This window comes from Panthera uncia, chromosome E3 (assembly GCF_023721935.1).
Source record: "Panthera uncia isolate 11264 chromosome E3, Puncia_PCG_1.0, whole genome shotgun sequence".
NCBI classification, from domain to species: domain Eukaryota; kingdom Metazoa; phylum Chordata; class Mammalia; order Carnivora; family Felidae; genus Panthera; species Panthera uncia.
Window position 1 is genome coordinate 14114681 of NC_064815.1, and position 21549 is coordinate 14136229.

The 21549-nt window shown below is 48.9% G+C and overlaps 1 protein-coding gene across 1 annotated transcript; it reads right to left on the minus strand.

Annotated features, from left to right (window-relative positions):
* Window positions 1-5491: 5491 nt before the first annotated feature.
* Window positions 5492-21490, minus strand: ZKSCAN2 (zinc finger with KRAB and SCAN domains 2). The gene is made up of 7 exons (XM_049638458.1): window positions 20338-21490; window positions 19075-19261; window positions 15591-15682; window positions 15114-15240; window positions 11577-12260; window positions 9122-9613; window positions 5492-6578 (listed from the first exon to the last, which is right to left on the minus strand). The coding sequence occupies exons 1-7, from the start codon at window positions 20740-20742 to the stop codon at window positions 5656-5658; spliced, it is 2910 nt and encodes a 969-aa protein (XP_049494415.1). The 5' UTR covers window positions 20743-21490; the 3' UTR covers window positions 5492-5655.
* Window positions 21491-21549: the final 59 nt, after the last annotated feature.

Sequence of the window (21549 nt, forward strand, 5' to 3'; positions counted from 1 at the left end):
CATGAGCAGGGGAGGGGCAGAGAGAGAGGGAGGAGACACAGAATGTGAAGCAGGCTCCAGGCTCTGAGCTGTCAGCACAGAGCCTGATGCAGGGCTTGAACCCACGAACTGTGAGATCATGACCTGAGCCGAAATCGGATGCTGAACCAAGTGTCCTTTTTTTTTTTTTTTTTTTTTTTTAACTTATGTATTTAAATCCAAGTTAGGTAACATATAGTGTAACAATGGTTTCAGGAGCAGAACCCGGTGATTCATCACTTACCTGTAACACCCAGCGCTCATCCCAGCAAGTGCCCTCCTTTATGTCCATCCCGCCTCCCCTCCAGCAGCCCTCAGTTTGTTCTATTTAAGAGTCTCTTCTGCAACTCTCCGTCATCAGCCTGTCCAAGAACGCTCGGAGTTGCGGCAGCCCCGAAGAGCAGAATGCCGGTCTCCTACCTTCCTGCCAAGCGTCTGTCTTCGTGCCTGCGGTGCTGCCCGTGTCTCTCTGCCACGTGGTGCTGCTGTTGGGGCTGGTCCTCGGACGTGGCGCGTGCCCAGTCGCGCTTGTCCGGGCCAGGGTAGCTTCTTGGAAGAGGGATCCCTTACTGCCACTTCCACACCTTCCATGTCAAACACGCTAGCATGACCTGTGGGCCCTGTGCTCAGGTATCCAAGCACCTTACGCCTTAAGGCTGTGGGCTTTCGGATCTTGTCCCCCTTCCTCCATTCTCAAGTGCCACCATGTCCAGGTGGGTCTCGGTATCCACCTCTCGTGCAACCCAAAGCCACGGTTTCCCTTCATGTCCTCGGACTCATTGTGAAGTTTGGGCGGTGTGTGTGTGTGTGTGTGTGTGTGTGTGACTAGCTGTAGACCTTTTTTTTTTTTAATTGAAGTATAGTTGACACAGTGTTATATTAGTTTCAAGTGTACGACAGTGATTGGGCAACTCCGTCCTTATGCTGTGCTCACAAGCGTATTCACACTGCCACCTGTCACCATACAACGCTATTACATTGACAACGTTCCCTGGCCCTTCATCCCGTGACGTACTCATTCCATCGTTGGAAGCCCGTTCCTCCCACTCCCCGGCCCCCAGCTATGTTCCTTTTAGTCCTTAAACACAAAAACGTTCATTCACCTCCCTTCAAGTCTAGTTGATTTAACCGTTTCTAGAAATTGCAGATTTGTAGCCCTTACAGAATTGTCTTTCCCCTTAGAGCTCTAAAGTCTCTCGTGTCATTCCCAGACCTGGGTCTGTTCACAGACCTCAATGTCTGTGAGGGAACGGAGGCCAGAGGATGACGCCACCGTCTTCACTTCCTCCCAAAGGGTTGTGCCCATTTACTCAAGGAAAACACGGAAAATTTCCAGGGATGCTTAGACCCTGACTCGGCAGTTGTAACTCGCGAGGACACCGGGCACCAGCAGTCCAGCACAGGGCAGAGGCACACGCGGTCCACCTCACGTTCGGGTGGATGGCTTCCGAACCCTGGGACTCTTCTCGCAGTGCCTGCGACTTTAGTTAGAAACACGTCCTCGCCCAGTGGCAAAGTGTCTACACTGACTCTATGACCGTGGAGTTGAAATTGTTGCCGCAAGAAGGGCAGACGGAGGCCGCTGGAACTCTTCCAGGGAAAACGGTAAATCCAAAGCCGCCCTGTGTCTCTGGGGAGATCGTCCATACTTGTTCAGGCCGCCAGGAGAGGCTGTGCGTGGGGGCCTCCAGGGCGAACTCCACCCTGGAACCAGAGCCATTCCTTGGGACTTCTCTGACCGTGACAGCCAACGGCGGTGGCCTCACAAGCCCCCCCGGCCCCTCAGGGCAGGGAGAGCAGCAGGGAGCTGCAGTCACTCCGAAACTCTCTTGACACAGCCACTGGGACCTGCTTTTATCACCCCTGTAAGTTCTCTTTTCCCTTAATAGAACGCCTCCTTCAAATGATGGCAAAAACCAACGGGAGTCATTTATTTTAGACATTTATTTCACAGACAAGTTTTCAAGAAGACAGCTAAGCGAACGCGGATACAGAACAACGAAGAGACGCACGCTGACAGGTGGAACGCCCTCGGCGGCCGAGCGAACAGCTGCACGGGCGGCCGGCACTCCTTGCTTTGGGGACTGCCCCCACTCGTCACAGCCCAGTCCGGCCCGGCCCGGCCGCCAGACCTCCCACACCGCTTCCATCACCGCAGCCACCTGCCACTGGCTACCGAGGCGGGGAGCCGCGGGGGCTGCCTGCTGGTGGACACGAGTGACCTGGCCTTTCTCCGCACCGCGCGGGCTCCCGGCACCCCTCTTCCCAAAGCACGCAGCGGTTCCGTGTGGCCTGCACGTCGCACGCCGTGGTGGGCCAGGCTGGGCACCTGGCCTTATGACCTCTTCCTCATCCACACTGTGCCCTGTCATCTCACTAAACATTAGAGCCAGAGCAGTCTTGCAGATGAAGTTCAACGTGTCTCCAGATAAGGAACACGGGCCAGAGAGGCAGAGATGTGTCACACGACACTCAGTGATAGCGACAAGACTAAAACGTGTCCCTTTTGGTTTCTGGTCTAATGCTCAGTCGCCTGGGGCAGGTGGCCCTGAGGGGCTTAAGCGTATGTGTGAAGTTTCCCTCTTCAAAGAAGGTTTATGAATAAATTAGGGCATATGGGTAATAAAATCACCAGTAGGAACTGGAGGTCTTTGTGGGGGTAACAAAGCAAGTGTAGGCAGGGAATACAAGCCAGTTTCCAAAGTGCCTTGGATAAGATGTCAGAGAATAAAATGTCTACTAATTCAAACTACTCTAAAAAAATAGGACTGGGCATAATTTTTAAAGAAACACAGTAGGGTCAAACAAATACGGGTTTTAGGTAGTTGGCTGAGGTGGCCTGTACGTTTTGTTGAGCTTTCCAGCAGCCGGAACAGAGAGAGAAAAGGAAGAAGTTATAAAAATCACAGTGTTTGTAATTTTTTTTTTTTTCCTGCTTAGGATCAGAGCTTTCCCTGGTACCGAGACCCAGAAAAAAACCTTTTCCTATGGATCTTCATAAAGGCAATGTAATGTGATATACAAGACACATCACTACTCATTTTGACTTTCATGCTCCAGTTGGAAAAAGACAGAATGCAAGATGTCTTGGCCTAAGATGGTGGGTGGGACCTTCTATTTCCTCAGAACAGAGACAGAGTTCAGGAAGTCCGTTTAACCCATGTCCAAACAGCCCATTTACCATCAGGAATACGGGTAGGGGAACCCCGGTTCCACCTCTGCGCGACCCCAGACGTACGAGACTTCCACAGGACCGGCGTGTTCCACTCGAGATGGAATGAATGCTGCACCCTTCCCGCCGCCGGGCACGTCTGAGAGGCGCAGGTACAGACGCGATTTGGGGCAATTCGGAAAAACTCTTTTGCAGGTGAAAGTGATTTTCTCACAGCCGAGTCACCGACCTTCGGCAAGTGACACGAAGGTAACTGGCACTAATGACCTTTTGCCGCGACACTTCCTCTGTCCGACTGCAGGTTCCTGGGGCATGGGCACCGTGTCTTCTTCCGCTTTCGCATCCCTCACTGTGCCTGGGAGACGGCCTTACACATAGCAGTACTTAATAAATACGTGTGAATAAATCATCTACTTTCCTGAATCATGCTTCAATATAGTTACCAGTCCTGTGTACACGTCGCTAAGTGGTGATTCCTATCAATGTGCATCTTCTCTAGCACTGGGATTCCAGAGCATCTACGCACTATCAGCACACGCCCACGGGCACGCACGCGTCTTACTGTGCTAGGCACAATACCGACAAGACACTGCACTCACCATTAAAAGTCTATAACTCGGACCACACTCGGGAAGTCAACCTACTGAGGCGTGAACAATCGTAACATCTCCAACCAATGTAAATCAGAAACATCTGTCGATGCGTACCTGAGTCACCTGCCTTCCGGCAGGCCACACCCTATTCTGGCACCACGAACTCGACGTCTTTCTACACCGCCCACCCTCCTTGGTATTCTGCTGAACAGGCTTGGAAAGATTCAAACGTCCCCGAAGGAAAAACATGATCTCCAGATGTCTCCAAGTAAGAGGACACTTGACACGGGAGAGGAGGTAAGATCAAAAGTATGATCTCTGCACAGCCCTGACTCTGGCTGTCCTTCCACTAAAGTCAGGACTTCCCTTCCCTAAGCCAAAGCCGCCCCAGGTTGCCTATGTACTAAGAGTATAAATGTCACTGGTCTCGTCCTGGAGGAACCAGCCTAGGATGACCAGGTTCCCTGGTTTCACCTGTAACTTCTAGGAATGAATTAATTACCTCCCTTCCCACCCCAACCTCCCCATTTTGACTTTTCCTTCAATACTCGTTGGGCTAGTGTGAGGGGGTTATTGAAGAGATTTCTCAGACCTACAGGAAAACGAGGAAAACAACAGTGTTCTGGATTGGAAGTTTCTGCACATCTTTCCACTTTTCACTCAGTAAGCTACAGAGTATATAAATTACTCCGGGCTCTACAGTTAGGTTGACGACCCTAGGAACAGGGACTAGAAGCCTCAGAGACGGAGGGTGTATTTAACAAACAGCCTGGAGGTGGTGCTCTGAATGAGGTGGGGATCTGATCTACAGCAGGCCCAAGGGGTCTGACTGCTGTTAGAGAATGTTTCCGGTTTCTACCTCACTTCCTCCCTAACCTCTTAAAGTTTTAGAAAACGCTTATTATGTAATGTCATACTAAGCCGTGGGGTCGGGAGGCATAGAATGTGCCAACACGCCAGTCACGTTCTAGGTAAGACCCAGAGCAGGTGGAGGGCAGAACGTGTCTGAATGAAGATTCTACTTTCTGTTAATGCCACACACCACAGGCATGCATCCTGTTCAATCTGGAGAGGGCCCGGTAGTTCAGGAGAGTCAGATAAGAGCACCCGGAACAACTAAGAGGTAAGTGTGGGACTTAGGAGAAACGGTAAAAGGAACCGGATAATTTCGTAGAGGCTGGAGAAACCGCAGCCGGGGGCAGAGGGGCTCAGTCTTCAGGTGCAGAAAAGGTCAGCCTGGTGGGTGGTGGGTTGCCTCTCGTCTCCACGGAGGGTGAGGGGGCAGTAACGTGGCTTCAGTGGCAGAACCTCCACCCTCGCTCTGTGGGTCAACCGGCCACCAAAAGGGCACAATTGCAACAGACTTCTGAAGGGGGCTCAATCTCCTTAACGACTGCCTTCAAAACCAAGATGCATGCGATGTCATCCTGATCAGACTCCTGAAAGTTCTACCCCCAAAAGAAATCTGGGATCAAGTTGCATCCAGGATCCCACGCGGTGGACAACGGGAAACCTTCGGCAGGTCGGGTCCGCTCGAAAACAACTTTCACAGCGCGGAGGGACCTTGAATGTTGCTGGACTCGGCAGTCCCGCAGCAGAGGCCTTGACATGCCGAAGGGGCCGCCGTTCTGAACCCTGACAGATGTCCTCCCCACTTGGCCAAGGGAGACGTTGAGACGCACAGAAGGAGAGGAACGGATAGCTCAAGTCAGAGGCAGAGGTGAGGACGCGAGGCAGGCCCTTGGTTTATTTATATTGTCAAGCTGGCCTCGGGAATCACCCTCCCGAGCTAAGAAAAGATCGCTTCCGAGGATGAGATGGGGTGAAACGACTAAAGGGGCACGTTCACGTTAGGAGGAGGAGACGTCAACGTCAAAACGTTTTCCTGAAGTCATCAGTCTTTCCCTTAGGCGGGCTCTCCAGGGCACGGGCGGGCGGTGGGTGTGGCAGAAGCTTCTCTCTGGAATGAACCTCCCGATGCTTGGCGAGGACAGAGCTCTTACTGAAACGTTTGCCACACTGGGCACAGCCGTAGGGCTTCTCTCCGGTGTGTATCCTCCGGTGCTCGCGAAACCTCGTACAGTTATTGAAGCTTTTTTCACAGTCCACACATTTGTAGGGGTTCTCGCCAGTGTGCACCCTGCGGTGGGCGCTGAAATGGGAGCTGTTGGTGAAGCTCTTCCCGCACTCCCCGCACTGATAAGGCTTCTCTCCCGTGTGCGTCCTCTGGTGGATGATGAGGCTGGAGCTCTGACTGAAGCACTTTCCACACTCTCCGCACCTGTAGGGTTTCTCCCCCGTGTGGATTCTCTGGTGGGCACCAAAGTTGGAGGAGTCGTTAAAGCTTTTCCCACAGTCAAGACACTTGAACGGCTTTTCTCCCGTGTGGATTCTTTGGTGTCTGATTAGGCTCCTGCTTCTGCCGAAGCACTTCCCGCAGACACCGCACTGGTAAGGGTTTTCCTTCTGGTGGGTGACCCGGCACATCAGACGAGCATTCCTCCCGAAGCCGTCTCCGTATTTGAGAAGCCGGTAGGGTCTCCTCCCCACCAAAGGCCTCGGATGCGCTGCGGCTCTCCCTGAATCTCGGGGCTGAGACATCAGCTTTCCCTGCCTGACCGCTTGAAGGCTTTCCCACTGTCTTCCTGAGATGCATTCCCTTTTCCGGTATTTACCTGGATCAGCGTTCTGGGAAACAACCCTCTTAGACTTTTCTATCAGTGCCCGATGCTGTTCCGTGTCCTTGTAGATTACCTGTGTTGCATCCTCCTTGATACTACGTCCAATTTCAAAATCTGGAAAGGAAGAAAGAAACGAAAGACGAGAAAGATTTCCGAGCGGTCCCATATTAACATAAGCAACACGGCCTACGAGGCTTTGTTAGGATCCCTGTATTGTCCTCGGGCCTCTTAAGCCCTGTTACCCTTCTCTGATTCATTACGCCTTATGTGCACTCTGTTCCACCCATAGCCAGCAACACCTCGTACAAAGGAGGCTTCCAGAAATGTTTTCCAAAGCAAACTGTTATTCCCCGTCCGTGTCCTGAGTCACACGGGGCCAGCTCAGCTTTCTCCCCAAGTTCCACTCCCTCCCACCCTGCTTTCAAAATTTCACATCTGCGCTCACACACCCCGTGTGGCACTAGTGTTCAGAGCAGAGTCCAGTGCCCAGGTTCCTCAATGGACCTCCAAGTGCATCAATATCTGATCACGTTTCTTTCTCCTCCCCAAATGGTCTTTGTCACTGCTTTTCTCTGGCTGTCTCGCACACGGGCCACACGGGCTCAAATCTTAATTCTCCTCATCCCTTTCCCCAAACTGGAATTACCTTCCCTCACGCTTTCACCCACGCCCCATACACACTGCAAGGTGCATCCTGGATGCCAGCTTTCCAGGAAGTCTGCTCGACAGACAGAGTGAGGTGGTGGAAAGACACAGGCTTTGGAATCACACAGCCCTGGTTCAGATTGCATCCTGGTCACTTATTAACTATGTGGTTCTGTATTAACTTTTTATTATGGAAAATTCAAACGTAGCAAAGTAGAGACTACGGTATGTAACATGAACCTCCACAAACCACTCACCTGGCTTTGACAATGACCTACTTCTGGTCAATCTAATTTCACCTCTATTCCCACCTGCTTCCTGCTCCCTCTACCCAGATTATTATTATTATTATTATTATTATTTATTATTTTTTTTTTTTAAAGAGAGGGAGGGAAAGAGAGGGAGAGCATGTGCATGCACGAGCAGGGAAGAAGGGCAGAGGGAGAGAGAATCCCAAGCAGGCTCTGTGCTGTCAGTGTAGAGCCCAACGCAGGGCTCAATCCCACAACCCTGGGATCATGACCTGAGCTGAAATCAAGAGCCGGACACTCAGCTGACTGAGCCACCCTGGTGCCCCTACCCAGATTATTTTGAATCAAATTCCAGACATCATATTATTCCATCCAGGTTTGTCTTACCCCCAAACCCTCGTTCCTCAGCACTTTGCTGTGCTGTCTTGTTTCTACTTGCCAGTTTCAACACGCCTCTCCCTGCACACACCCCTCTCCCTGCACGCACCCCTCTCCTTTCAAGCACAGAGTTGAAACTGCAGATATCCCTCCCTCCCAAGTTTGGTGGCTGTGGCATGGGTTGGGGAGAGGAGGGCACCCATCAGTTGGTCCATTAAGGGAAAGCCCTAACCATGCCATCATCTTCTTTCATTCTGCAGTTCTTCTGAAGCAACCTCACTGGGTCCAACATCGTCCTGGGGTTTGGAGGAAGTCATAGCCTCACGGTTGGCTCTGACAGAATCTGACAATTCATGGACAGGTCTGTAGCTCGATTTAAAACATGAGATTCATGAGGGATGGCACCAAAGGACTTTGTTTCCAGTAATCGAAACCAGGGTCATGTCGCGCTTAATGGTTTCAGCCTTCAAACTACAATTTCCCACGTAAACACTAGCAGAAAACATACGTATGTTCCTTCTCTAGCGTTTGTTTTGAATAAGCATAGAGTGCTGGAAGGAAGATGGTAACAGGTAAGCACAGAAAGAGGAGCTCAGACTGAGGATGGCTGTGGAACTTAACACAAGACTGATGGGGGAACCTGGTTTGGAGACTTTTACAAAAGTCTAGGCCAGAGACAGAAAAAGGCTGAACCAGAGCAGTGGCTGTGCTGACTAAAGAGGGGACAGAAGTTCCAGAACCGTTCACAAAAAAGTGTTATCTGCTTCGATGTATATGAGGGAGAAAGCATCAGAAACGTCTCTAATGTGTTCAGGCTGGATGTGAGAGGACACAGGAAAGACCCAAGGTGTGGGAAGAAAGACGGTGACTTAGTTTTGAAAATTTTAGGTCTGGGCCGCTGCAGAGGTAGATGCCTGCGACGGTACCAGCAGTCAGCAGGGAAACACGCAGGTGGGGCTGCGGGGCTGAGAACCAGAACAGAGTCTCTCTCTCGTTTTGTCGCTGCCTAGCCTCTTCCTCACGCACATCACAGAGAACTGAGATGTCTGTGTTTTCAGCCTACTTGCTCTGAGTTTTTTTTCCCACATATGTCATGTGTAATTCCAAGTTCTTCTTCCGCACAGGATTTTCAGAAGAGATGAAACATGGGCCCGTACAGACCAACACTGAGGCTGAGATCCCACAGACTGAATCCCTAGAATGTAAGCTCCTTCCCTGAATAGAAGCGCCGTGAGAAAAGAGACTGTGTTTTATTCACTATATCCCCTGTTCCTCATGAAACACAGGGCACTCAAATATTTGTGGAATGAATACATACTCACAAGCAAAATGCCAGAGCTACCGATTTCTCAGTAAATCCCACTTTCCCCTGATGGTCCTTACCGCTCGGGCTTTGCAGTAGACCCGGGGGCCCCTGGAATTCCGACTCGTGTACGATTTCCTCCTCACTCGTTCTCTCGCTGCCAGAATCTTCTCCCGTTGCCTCCTGTGAGGTCTCCTCAGGTTCCCAGCCTGTGGGTTCCTGGGACTCCATCTCAACCTCCTCTCTCTCCTGCCCTGAGGGTGATGGGACTTCCTCTGGAGTGTCGGCGGAAGGGGCAGCGGCCCGAGAGTTGATCAGCGCGTCCATCTCCTTGTAGAACGCACAGGACTCCAGCACGTGACCGTTTTTCACTTTGCGGTAGCTCTTCTGGAGGCTTTTGAACTTGGTCCGGCACTGTTCTGGCGTCCGGAGGAAGCCGCACTCCCGGAGTTGTTCAGCCACGGCCCCGTACAGCTTGCTCTTCCGATGACAGGCTTGGAGGGCTTCGTAGAACCGAGTCTCCCGCAGGATATCAAGAAAAGTCTTGGTTTCCTCGTAGCCCCAGTGCACACCTGCCAGGGAAGGATAAAGTTCAAAGAGGTAAGAAAAAGAGTCTATAGCCTTTAAATATAAGGAGTAAAAGAAAGCAAATCCCCTTCACTGTGGCAATAGGAACTATGATATGCCTGGGAATAAGATGTGCAAAATAAAGGAGAGGGTCTATATAAAAAAAAAAATCTGTAATTTACTGAAAGACATAAATGAACTATAAAAAAATGGAAAGGGGCGCCTGGGTGGCGCAGTCGGTTAAGCATCCGACTTCAGGTCGGATCTCGCGGTCCGTGAGCTCGAGCCCCGCGTCAGGCTCTGGGCTGATGGCTCGGAGCCTGGAGCCTGTTTCCGATTCTGTGTCTCCCTCTCTCTCTGCCCCTCCCCCGTTCATGCTCTGTCTCTCTCTGTCCCCCCCCAAAAAAAAATGTTGAAAAAAAAAATGGAAAGACACTCCGTTTCTGGATAGGAAGACTCAAACTGTACAGACATCAATTCCCAAATGAATCTGTAAGGTCTAAATCCCAATGGGATTTCGAAATTGAAATTGATAAACTGATCTCAAAGTTTCCGTGGCAGAGTAAGAACGCAGTCCCCCAAATCTGCCATGGCTATGGCGGTCAACTGAGGATACAGCTATCTTCTCTAAATGATTAAGGATAACAGATCAGGACACGTTTTTAGCCAGCCTTCCTTGAAGAGTACAACTGTGTCCAGAGTAGTCTTTGATGTCCCTGAGTCCTCTACTTGGAGAGAGGAAATGATCTGCAAGATAGGCAGACGCTGTGCTGTTACAGCAGAGTAAACCTTTTCAGGACGTGTCTGAATACAGTTTGTTAAACTGTGCTTTCTGTGCGTTTTGTAAGATGAAGTCACTTCTGTCCTCAGTCTCACCAGGTGGCCTCCTCCAGGGCGGGCACTGCTTTCCCGAGTCTGGGCCCGCCCCCGTGTCTATGGATTTCCAGACTGCTGAGCACCTGTACGGGTACAATGTATCTTCCCGTCTTTTCCTGAGCTGTCTCCCTTGAACAGATGCGGTTGTGAGGACACCCCCCCCCCCGCCCCCGGCGGCTCTCCTTCCTGGATTTATCTTTCCACCCTAAGAATTCACCATCTTTTCGACAGGCGGAGTGGAGAAACTTTCCTGGTAACAGTGACACCAGGCAATGCCTCCCCGCAGTTAACATTTGCGGAATGCCATCATCGATTTTTTTTATCTATTATCTCATTTCACACTAACAACCCTGGAATCCTCAGTTGCAGTTTACTGATGAGAAAACTGAAGCTCCAAGTTCTTACATGATGTGCTTACTGTCACACAGTCACTAACTGCCACTTTAGTTCTGCATGTTCCCAGTCCCCAGATTTCAACACCAGCCTCCGTTTACATGGTATGTTGTGTATCTTTTTCTATCTTTTAATTTCAAGGCCTCTGGTCTTCACATGTATCTCTTGTAGGCTATATTTAATTGCTTTTTTAGATGACTGGTCATCTTAGTCTTTTACGTTTGTAACGAATGATGTATTTGGATTTACATTTACCATTTTACTGTGTTTTCCATTTGACTCGTCTACTTTGTGTTCCTTCTTCTTTCCTTTCTTGCCTTTTTCTACAATTCCACTTTTCACGTTTTTTTTGTTATACATTCTTATGCTACTTATCCTAGACAGTGCAACACCGTATCTTTGACTTATTATACTGCAATTCTGCTAGCTGCTTTACATAAGGCTCAGATGCTGGATTCCTCACAGTCCTTGGACTCCACCTATCTTCCTTCCACAGGCTCCAAATACGCAAATCCATGCTGCGCTCTAGCCCGAGAACGGACCTTTGCAGCAACAACCCCCCTCCCAGAGTACTTTCAGCGATGGGGGGCAAGAGGCACAGGCCAGCGGTCCCCGGGTTTGGCTGCCTCTGGTCTACTCCTGCTACCACAAACCCGTATCATCCATTTTCACACCCAAAGCAAAGAGCACAGTCCTTACCGCTCAGGTTCTGGAACAAGACAGGGGCGCCACGAATCTCAGACTTCCGGATGAACGCAACACCCCTCTCGTCACCATCGGATGCCTCTGCGGCTTCCTCCTCCTCCAACAAACTGGTCTGTTCTTTAGCATTGACATCAACTCTCTTTAGTCTGGGGAGAGAGATAATCTCCTTTGGCTTATCAGCGGCTGAAGCATGGGCTGCGGGGTTCAACAGGGCGTCCATGTCCTCAAAGAAGGCACAGGGTTCCAGCACGTGGCCGTTTCTCACCTTCCGGTAGCTCTTCTGGAGACTTTTGAACTTGGTCCGGCACTGCTCCGGCGTCCGGAGGAAGCCGCACTCGCGCAGCCACTCGGCCACGGCCCCGTACACCTGGCTGTTCCGGGGACAAGCCTGCAGCGTTTCATAAAAGCGAGACTCCTTGAGAATCGCGAGGAACGTCTTCGTCTCCTCATAGCTCCAGTGCACGCCTGCTATTTTCTCGTCTTCCAAACCCCAGTGCTGCTGCTCGCCCCACATTCGCCCCGCACTGCGCGCGGGGATCTGAGTCGCGTGAACCGGCTTTTCCTTGATGTAGTTGCTTCGGAGAATACTCCTTTTGTTAGAAGAGTGTACACCTAGGGTCCATGGCTCCTTTCTTTGCTCCAACCGGGCAATCTTGTTAGACACGGACACGGTACTTCCTACAGGGAGAGAAATACATTCCATGCTGAACACGGAGGCCATAGCCGCACAGCCTGATCTGCTGCCATAGCGTGATGTCCTGGACACCTGTTCACACCTATCCTTGAAAGGTCTTGTCCAACCCCCTTCTCTTTTAGAAACTTCCTCAACCATGACAGTGTGCAGTACAGTTATTGCTACTACTTACGGTGCAGTATATAGTTATTCTGACCCCTCTCTTCTTTGTCACAATCATCTAGTAACTGACATTATCATTTTATTTCTCACATATGCACCACCTCTTTCTCCAGCTAGTTCTTAAGGGAAAGTCTTTAAGGTTAAAACACATACAGTTTATTACCTTTGATTTCCTCTCAGTGTCTAACGTCGTATTAGTTTCAGTGTCTGCTCCTAACCAGTATTTGTTACTTATAAAACAAAGTGTGTTCGTATCTGCCCACCACATACCCCCACTCCAACCCGCACGTGCACGCATGCGCGCGTGCTCGCGCGCGCGCGCACACACACACACACACACACACACTGGGGCTAGGACAGGCGAGAAGGCAAGAATTTGTGGATACATCTGACAAGGTTAATAGGAAGAGACAGAAGGCCAGGGAAGCATACCGACAATCTGTTGCATTACAGCACTATGGAGATCAACGGGTAACGGGTCTTAAACGTGAACCCTGGCTCCATCACCTGCTTTACTCTTGGGCCAGGGAAACTTTCTCAGTCTCTGAGCTTCAGCTTCCTAGGGAATGATGGCCTCTATTCACAGAAGTGCTGGGAATATTAAGTAAATGATCGCCTGTGAAGTATCCAATGCCCAATAGGTATTGTAATAAAATTCACTTTTCTTCCTCTAGGTAATACACACAGAAACTCCATGGAATTCTCAAGGGAAGGAGCATCACAGCAAATCCTTTCTGAAAGAACCCCGGGGATGGAGTTCTTTATTTTTACTTGATATAGGAAGTGTAGGAATAATGAAAGCTCAAATATCCACAATAAGGACCAGGCAGGCAATGCAACTGAGGGAGAAATGTGGCAGTTCAGCACCAGCTCCTTGATTCAGCTCTGGCGGATTGTTGCTATGTGAGAAGGTGGGCCTGGGGTGCCTGACATTTGATTTTTCAAGATACACAGGAAATCCAGATTTACAAACTAATTTTAAATTAAAACTCTGTGCAAGGCCAGAATGTGTGTATAGGCTAGATTCGGCCTATGAGTCATCCGTTTACAGTCTATGATAAAAGATTGGGGCAGCTGTCTCCGGGTCTGGGCCTTTCCACATGTAATCACTACTGACCCTGAACAAAGTGGGGGCTGGGGGAACCAATGCCCCATAGTAAAAAAATTTGTGTATAGCTTCTGACTCCCCCAAAACTTAACTATTAATAGCTTAGTGTTGACTGGAAGCCTTACCGATATCATAAACAGCCTATTAATATGTATTCTGTATGTTATATAGATTACGTACTGTATTCCCATAATGAAGTAAGTCAGAGAAAAGAAAAGGTTATTAAGAAAATCTTAAGGAAGGGAAAATACATTAACTAAGTTAACTGTGAGTACTTTGGATAGATACTGGACGGTATTTATCGAAAAAAAATCCCCATAGAAGTGGACCCATGGAGTTCAAACTATCTTGTTCAAGGATCAGCTGGCTAAATCTGAATTCTCAGAGGATGACCCCCAGCCCGCCAGTGGCACTTTACTCAGGGCTCTCGCGGCACCCTCCAAGGCCTGGATGCACGCTCCAAGGTCACACCAAGAAAGGCCTGCGTGAAACCCTGGCAGGACGCTGGGTGCCTGCTGCTACGGGAAGACCGCTTTGCCACCAGGGTGTGGCAACCTATGTTGGTCATTCTCAGAGGACTTAGTTGCCTTCTGATTACAAACAACTGTTGGTGTTATCTTTTTTATTCGGTTTGACATAGTCCACTTTATAGTCTCTATACTTCAGTGTCTACAGGCAGCGTGTCCAACGGAACTTTCTGTGATGACAGCAGTGACCTCTAACTGTGCTTTCCAACACGGCTATCAAATGTCCTAACCGCGACTACTGCCCCTGAGGAACTAAAACTTTTAACTTTATTTAATTTTAATTAATTGTACAAATTTAAATAGCCGCTACCCTATTAACACATATCTATAACGTGTCTAGTGTGGATCAGTGCACATTTCGGGCCTGTAATTTTATTAACAAGCAGTCTTCGACTTTCAGCTTACGTATAAATGAACTGTACTTGTCCCCACTACTAATGCAGGTGACATAATCCTTCAGAAGTCTGCTTGTAAAGTGACACTTCAGTGGTTACTTGTGCCTGTAAATTTGTACTATTCAAATAACTCACAGCACACTACCAAGGTATTGAAATTGTATTGTGTTGAATTGTACTGAAATTACTTTTTTCCTTTCATCTGTAAGATTTCCATCCATCCAACAAATATTTGCTGGGCACCCACCCGTGTGTCCCACTATGTGCAAAGTGTTGGGTTGCTACAGGTAAACAAAAACAAATCTTACAAAGACCTTGTGACTTTATGGTACTATTAGTCCAGTGGTATCTGTAAGCTTATATTTAAGTAATACAAATATGACAGTCCTATATAACCCCTTGCCAATGTCTTCACCCCTAAGTTAGAAGAATATGCATATATTCTAAACTGGAAGGGAGGAATGAATGAATGAGTTAAGACAGCATGGACAAGAGAGGACTAGGTCTGGTAAACCAGGCCACAGAAATGATTAGACAGCATGGAGGTCCTTTAAGTGTTGACATTTTAATGATTGTATTATTGGTAGAAATAAAGATATAAAAAAATCCCCAAATCTTTTATGTGCAAAGGGAAAGAATCCTTACCCAGGGAGACCATGTTCCCAGCACTCTCTTTCCTAATATCCCGGTACAGGTCTCTGTGAACGGGAACCTGATGTACGCTCTTTTTGTAGGAAAAGCCTCTCGCCACGCGGACATCTTTCACCGGCCCCTGTAACAACAACAGCAATGACTACCGAGATAACCACGTGGGTCTTTAAAGGGTGAATGGTCATGGAGGAAACACAGAAGGGAGGGCCCTAAGGGAGAATTAAAATCAGGGAACCAAGTGTGTATGATGTGCCAGATGAAGCAGATGTTATAAAGGGTCATAAGACAGATGATCCAGCAAGGAGTCTCATTACTCAGAAGGCTGGGTCCGGTCTTCTCTGCAAAAGGGGTAGGGGGTAGGGGGTTGGGGGGAGTCTCTTAGAGGGGGTGTAGAAGTTTGAGGGCAGTGAAGGCACGGAAGTCCTTGTGACTGGATACTCTAGGAAGGCAGAGAGAAGATCTACAATTTACCTGAGACACAACAGGTAGTGGTGTGGTTGTTCCTTCCTGACCTATGTTGTTCCATTCAGTAGCAGGGACAGGAAGCCAGGGAGAAGGCCGAGCTGTAAGGAGAGAGAGAAACAATTAGGGTTCTGGGCTCCGGCCCTTTAATTCGTGCAGCTTCTCCTTTTAAGAAATGAACGTGTGTGTGTGTGTATATGTACATATATATCCGTATATATATGTACACACACATATATATACACACATATACGTATATATATACGTATGTATATACACACACACACACATATATAAAATAAAATTAAAAAACCCAGTAAATAGAAATTGATCATTTCATCAGTGAGTTCAGAACAAATGCCCGAAACCGGGGTACCCTAAAGCAGGGCTCACAGATGCGAACGCTTTCAGGGAGTTAGCAGGCAAAGCAGATTATGAAAGGGGCCAGGTAAGGAATGGGGGACCTGGAGAGCACGTACACCACTGAAAAGGTGTGGCCAATGCCCAGTCCCAGTTGATGCTTCACTGTGATAGTCAGGACTTCTAATATTTTTCAGGAGAAGCCAGAAATCTGGACTTTTCTATGAAATCTCAAAAACCTTAAACCTGGGAGGCTCAATTGGTTAAGCGTCCAACTTCAGCTCAGGTCATGATCTCATGGTTTGTGAGTCTGAGCCCTGCTTCGGATCCTCTGTCTCCCTCTCCCTCTCTCTCCCTCCCTGGCTTGCACACATGGGTGCATGCGTACTCTCTCTCTCTCTCTCTCTCAAAAGTAAATAAATATTTTTAAAAAATCTTAGGGGAGCCTGGGTGGCTTGGTCGGTTAAGTGTCTGACTTCAGCTCAGGTCATCATCTCACGGTCCGTGAGTTCGAGCCCCGTGTCGGGCTCTGTGCTGACAGCTCAGAGCCTGGAGCCTGTTTCAGATTCTGTGTCTCCCTCTCTCTCTGCCCCTCCCCTATTCATGCTCTGTCTCTCTCTGTCTCAAAAATAAATAAACGTTAAAAAAAATAAAAAAAAAATCGTAAACCTTAGAACTAAAAGCAAACAAATGCATAAAACCCCCAAACCAAAAACACATTGCAGGTGAAACAAAAGAAGTCTGACTTGGCATGTGAGTTACCAGTTTGCAATCTCTAGTATAAGTCATTCAATGCTTCAATATGCTAAACAAGTTAGCACACATAGATACACAGTCCTGGACAGGCAAACACACAATACACTCCCTCAAAAGTCTGTGGTCTAACTTCTACTCTGCAACTCACTACGTAGGGAAAACTTCCGGAATGGATTTTACTGTGGTCAAGAACTCAAAAGCTTGTTCCACCACTTTCTTTTTTTTTTTTTTTTTCAACGTTTTTTATTTATTTTTGGGACAGAGAGAGACAGAGCATGAACGGGGGAGGGGCAGAGAGAGAGGGAGACACAGAATCGGAAACAGGCTCCAGGCTCCGAGCCATCAGCCCAGAGCCTGACGCGGGGCTCAAACTCACGGACCGCGAGATCGTGACCTGGCTGAAGTCGGACGCTTAACCGACTGCGCCACCCAGGCGCCCCTTGTTCCACCACTTTCTAAAGAAGCAAACTGAACCACTTCTTTGGAAACACAGTACAGGTATCCCTTGCTTTTCAAAAGTTCATGTCATGCCACTTTACTTTTACAAAAGACACACATCAGTACCTCTTTTTGCTAACCGGAAGAAATCCAAAAAAGGATCTTCACTCTTACCAAAAAAGGGGGAAAAGCAAATATTGTTTGGAGTTTGTTTTGCAGCAAGCTATTAAAAAAATTTTTTTTTTAAGTTTACTTATTTATTTAGAGAGAGAGTGAGCAGCGGAGGGGCAGAGAGAGAGGGAGACAGAGACCCCCAAGCAGGCTCTGCACTGTCAACGCAGAGCCTGATGCAGGGCTCAAACTCACGAACCGTGAGATCATGACCTGAGTGGAAATCAAGAGTCTGACTCCTGACTAACTGAGCCACCCAGGCGCCCCTGCAGCGAGCTATTACAGAGGCAGTGTGCACCCGAGCAGGGGGAGTAGCACGACCACAGTGTCACTGTCCCCGTAAGCACCTCGACAGAACGCAGAACACACTTTTCCACTTTGTGAATTATCACCCTGAGCTGTCAAAACCCAGAAACACCATAAATTTACTGTAGCTTATCAGCTACAGTAACTCAGAACATGTAATCCATGTGAACTTTGAAATTCAGAAAATATTAATATTTGCAATGAATTCTACCACAATGTGAATTTCAGGAAAGGTAAGGAGGTTGGGTGCACAGTAGTGAATCTTGCCACTTGGTGAGGGACTGTGTAAGCCAGACAGATTTGAAGTTTAAAGATAATTGCGCTGTTACGGGAGAAAGGAAACTGACATTTACTGAGCACCACTGTGTACTGGTCTGTTTACGTTGCCTCATTTAACCTACACTAACCACCTTATTATTTTCCTTTTACAAATGACAGAATGGAAAGTTTGAGAAGCTTAGTAACCTGACCAAGGCCACACAGATAAAGAATGGCAGAGCTAGGTTTTGAGTCGGGTTGTCTTCCTCTAAGGCCTAATCGCTTCACCTCTATGCATTAATGCGCCCTTCCGTATTACTTGCCCAAGGACAGATGGAGACAGGTGCAGAGACAAGAAGATATAAACCCAAGCCTCCTACTGTAGGTTCAGTGATCTTTCCATTCCTCTCTTTCGGCCTGATACCAGACTACAGGGATGATGAGATTACAGTGGACGGGGAAAGACAGGGTGTTTAGTTTCCTTCTACTTGACTTATTAATGCCCAGGGTGGCTATGAAACCTGTGTTCCCTTGTCTATGAAATCTTACTGTTTACCTCTCTCATATGCCACTTCTGGGATGCCTTACTTGTAATTAAAAAAAAAAAAATTATGTTTATTTATTTTTGAGAGCAAGAGAGACAGAATGTGAGCAGGGGAGAGGCAGAGAGAGAGGGAGACACAGAATCCGAAGCAGGCTCCAGGCTCCGAGCTGTCAGAGCAGAGCCCAATGCGGGGCTCGAACCCACGGACTGTGAGATCATGACCTGAGCGGAAGTCAGACGCTTGCTTAACCGACTGAGCCACCCAAGTGCCCCTGGAATTTTTAAAAAGTAAATATCTTGTTTCCCTTTCCAAACAGTTTTGAAAGTTGTTTATAGCCAGCCAAGAACATATACACATATACACACAGCAGGACTGAAAAACACAAGCTGATTACAGAAAGGAGATTCTTAAGTTACACTGCAAGACCTCGAGGCCAGTCTGGGAAAGCCAAGTTTTCCCAGAGTCCATCCCCATGATGGCTTTTACTTATGCTGCATGTGTTCCCAACTCTTGAAGCTGATGAAGTCTTGCTCCCCAAATATTTAATTTATTCTCAAATATGTACCGAGGGGATCCTAGTCTGAACCAGTCACAGTGTTATGGCTAGAAAATAAATCTGCCATGGTCTCTGCTCTGGGCATGCTCTGAGTCCTTCTCACCATTCTTGGGTAAGGGCCGATGCTCTCTCTTCCAGTTCAGCTGCTCCTCCCGTCCTGAGCGGAGGCTTCCAGCTTCCTCCAGAGACACCAGTCTGGGTTGGGTCTCCACCTGCTCTGGCTGAAAGTCCGTTACCTCCCATGCTGCTCCCAGTGGTACCTGCTTCTCTGAGTGCACAGGACTGCTAACCTGGGAAATAAAACCAATGCCATAATGGAAAGAGGGAGGAAAACAGGGCCCGAAGAGGACCAAATTTCCCCCAGGAAGACATCAAAGAAGGAAAGAAGATGTGAGAAGGAACGAAAATTTCACTCCATTCACAATGGAGCCTCCAAGGGCATTGGGTGAACAGTACTGTCCAGGAGTCTAGGCGAAAGGGAGCAGGAGAGTGCTCTTTATTAGTATACAGAGGGGGGAAATCTAGCAGGAGTAAAATACAGAGCCTCCTTGTTATTAGCATAGATATGGAGTTCTCCCATCTATTAGGTTCACAGAGAAGCGAAAGCTATCAGAACAGAAATAAATTCACTAGTGAACTGAAAACAGAAAATTAATTTCCACATGTAGTGTCTATGCCTGACCAACACAGCAGCCTGATAGGCAGGTCTTTATACAATGCAAATCCCGTGCAAGGTGAAACTGCAAGTCTTGCAAATCTTGCAGGATTTCATGAGGTTAATGAAAAGGCTCTTGAAAATGACTAGAAGACCATGAAATGCCACTGACAAACAAAGATCTGGCAGTTAAGCTAGACAAGAGTGACAAGGATGGTGGCACTGAGGGCACTTTGGAAAACACACATTGAAATATTAAAGGACTAGAGAGAGCCCTGGGATAACTGATGAAGTCCGTCCTTTCTTTTTTCCTTTCATTTTTTTCTTTCTTTCTTTCTTTCTTTCTTTTTTTTTTGGTTGTTGTTGTTGCAAAAATAGCCCTCTTTAGGACCAAACTACAAAAGTCCAACCCTGCAAAGCATAACGTGGTGTTCCCTTATATAATTTTTGGGGGAACGATAATGCCAGAGATCTATACAAACACTTAGATGTATAATGTTTAGCTTCCTTTGCAAAATAATATTTTAACCAAGGTTTGTTTTTTTTTTTTCTGTTTAATATGAAATCCTGGTCCTCTTTCAAATTGATTCGCTTTAGAAGTCTCTCAGTACCATTTATCCCTGCATAGTAAGCCCTATCTGCAGGGCACCCCGGCCCCCCTGCCTTAGCCATCCCTTCGTTCTAAAAACAATTTGGAAAATCCTCTCTCACCTGCTGTCTTAGTCTTCCAGTCTCTTTCTCCAAATGTATTACCAGGGCCACCGCCTCCTCTCCACTTTCCGGACACTGTTTCTGAGCCCACGCCTGAATCTTCTCGGGCAAAATGGTGAGAAACTGTTCAATCACCAGCAGCTCAAGGATCTGCTCCTTGGAACGCATTTCGGGCTTCAGCCACCGGCAGCAAAGTTCCCAGAGTTTACTGAAAGCTTCATGGGGTCCAGTCACATCCTCGTAACAGAATTGCCTGAAGCATTTGCGAAAGGTCTCAGACTCAGAGCTCTCCGATCCTTCCAGAGTGGGCTCCGATGCCCACTCGGGGTCCTTTTCTACCTTCATTATTAAGCATCCCTCAACCTCCAGGGGTGCGTCCATCTGAGGGTCCAGGGATGCATCCATGCTCTAACCCCGGGGTCAACCTCACGTCTAGCTCAAAGTAGACGCAAATAACCCAATCCTCGGAACGCTCCCTGCTTAATGATTTTGGAAGTGTGGGAGGGTAGGGACGTGAAAAACGGCAGTGTCAGCAGGAACAGGGTACCCCAGGCTCATTAATCAAATCTATCCTAGGCGCTTGAAATGGTGAATGTGTACCCTAAGGTCCCAAACCCGGCCTCTCCTCCAAAGAAGATGGGGTTTTCCGGGGTGCATCTCTTTAGTGCAGTGTCCAAGACCCAGGGCAGGGGATTGGGAGAAAATCTGGGGAACTGAAGCAAGGGTGGGCGGGGGCGGCCGCCCGGGCCGGGAGGGGGCTGGGCTCTGCGGAGGCGAGACCCCGGGTGGGTGGGGCCGGATGTGCAGGCCCCGCCCGGCCCGGGGATCGGGGTTCGAGGCTCAGCCCCGCGGCGCTCCCAGGCCGCTGCGGGAGCCGGTGAGGCCGGCGGCGTTCGACGCCAGCGCCGGGCTCTTCCGGGCCCAAATCGGTCCCGGCCGTCCTCAGGAAACCTCCGCACGCCGAGGAAAGGCCGCGAGGTGGTTCCGCCCCTGAGGGGAGAGAAGCCGCGGGGACCCAGCGAAGCTTCGCGGGGGGCGGCTGTCGGCCCGGCGCGCACGGCCTGCTCCGCTCCGCCCGCGGACTGCGCGGGGGGCGCTGGGAGCCGCGGCCACGCATGCGCCGCCCGCGACCGCGCGCCGCGGGGTCCGGGGAGGCTACCTCGCGGGCGAGGGGCTGGGGGAGAGGGCTGCGTGGTGGACTCTCGCGAGAGC

What these genes read in the sequence shown, in the direction of transcription:
- ZKSCAN2 (XM_049638458.1), bottom strand. Translation starts at nt 20,742, where the DNA reads ATGGATGCATCCCTGGACCCTCAGATGGACGCACCCCTGGAGGTTGAG. An exon ending in CACTACCTGTTGTGTCTCAG is followed by an intron (nt 15,241 to 15,590) that starts GTAAATTGTAGA and finishes TTGTTGTTACAG; the next exon opens with GGGCCGGTGAAAGATGTCCG. An exon ending in TGGGAACATGGTCTCCCTGG is followed by an intron (nt 12,261 to 15,113) that starts GTAAGGATTCTT and finishes CTCTCCCTGTAG; the next exon opens with GAAGTACCGTGTCCGTGTCT.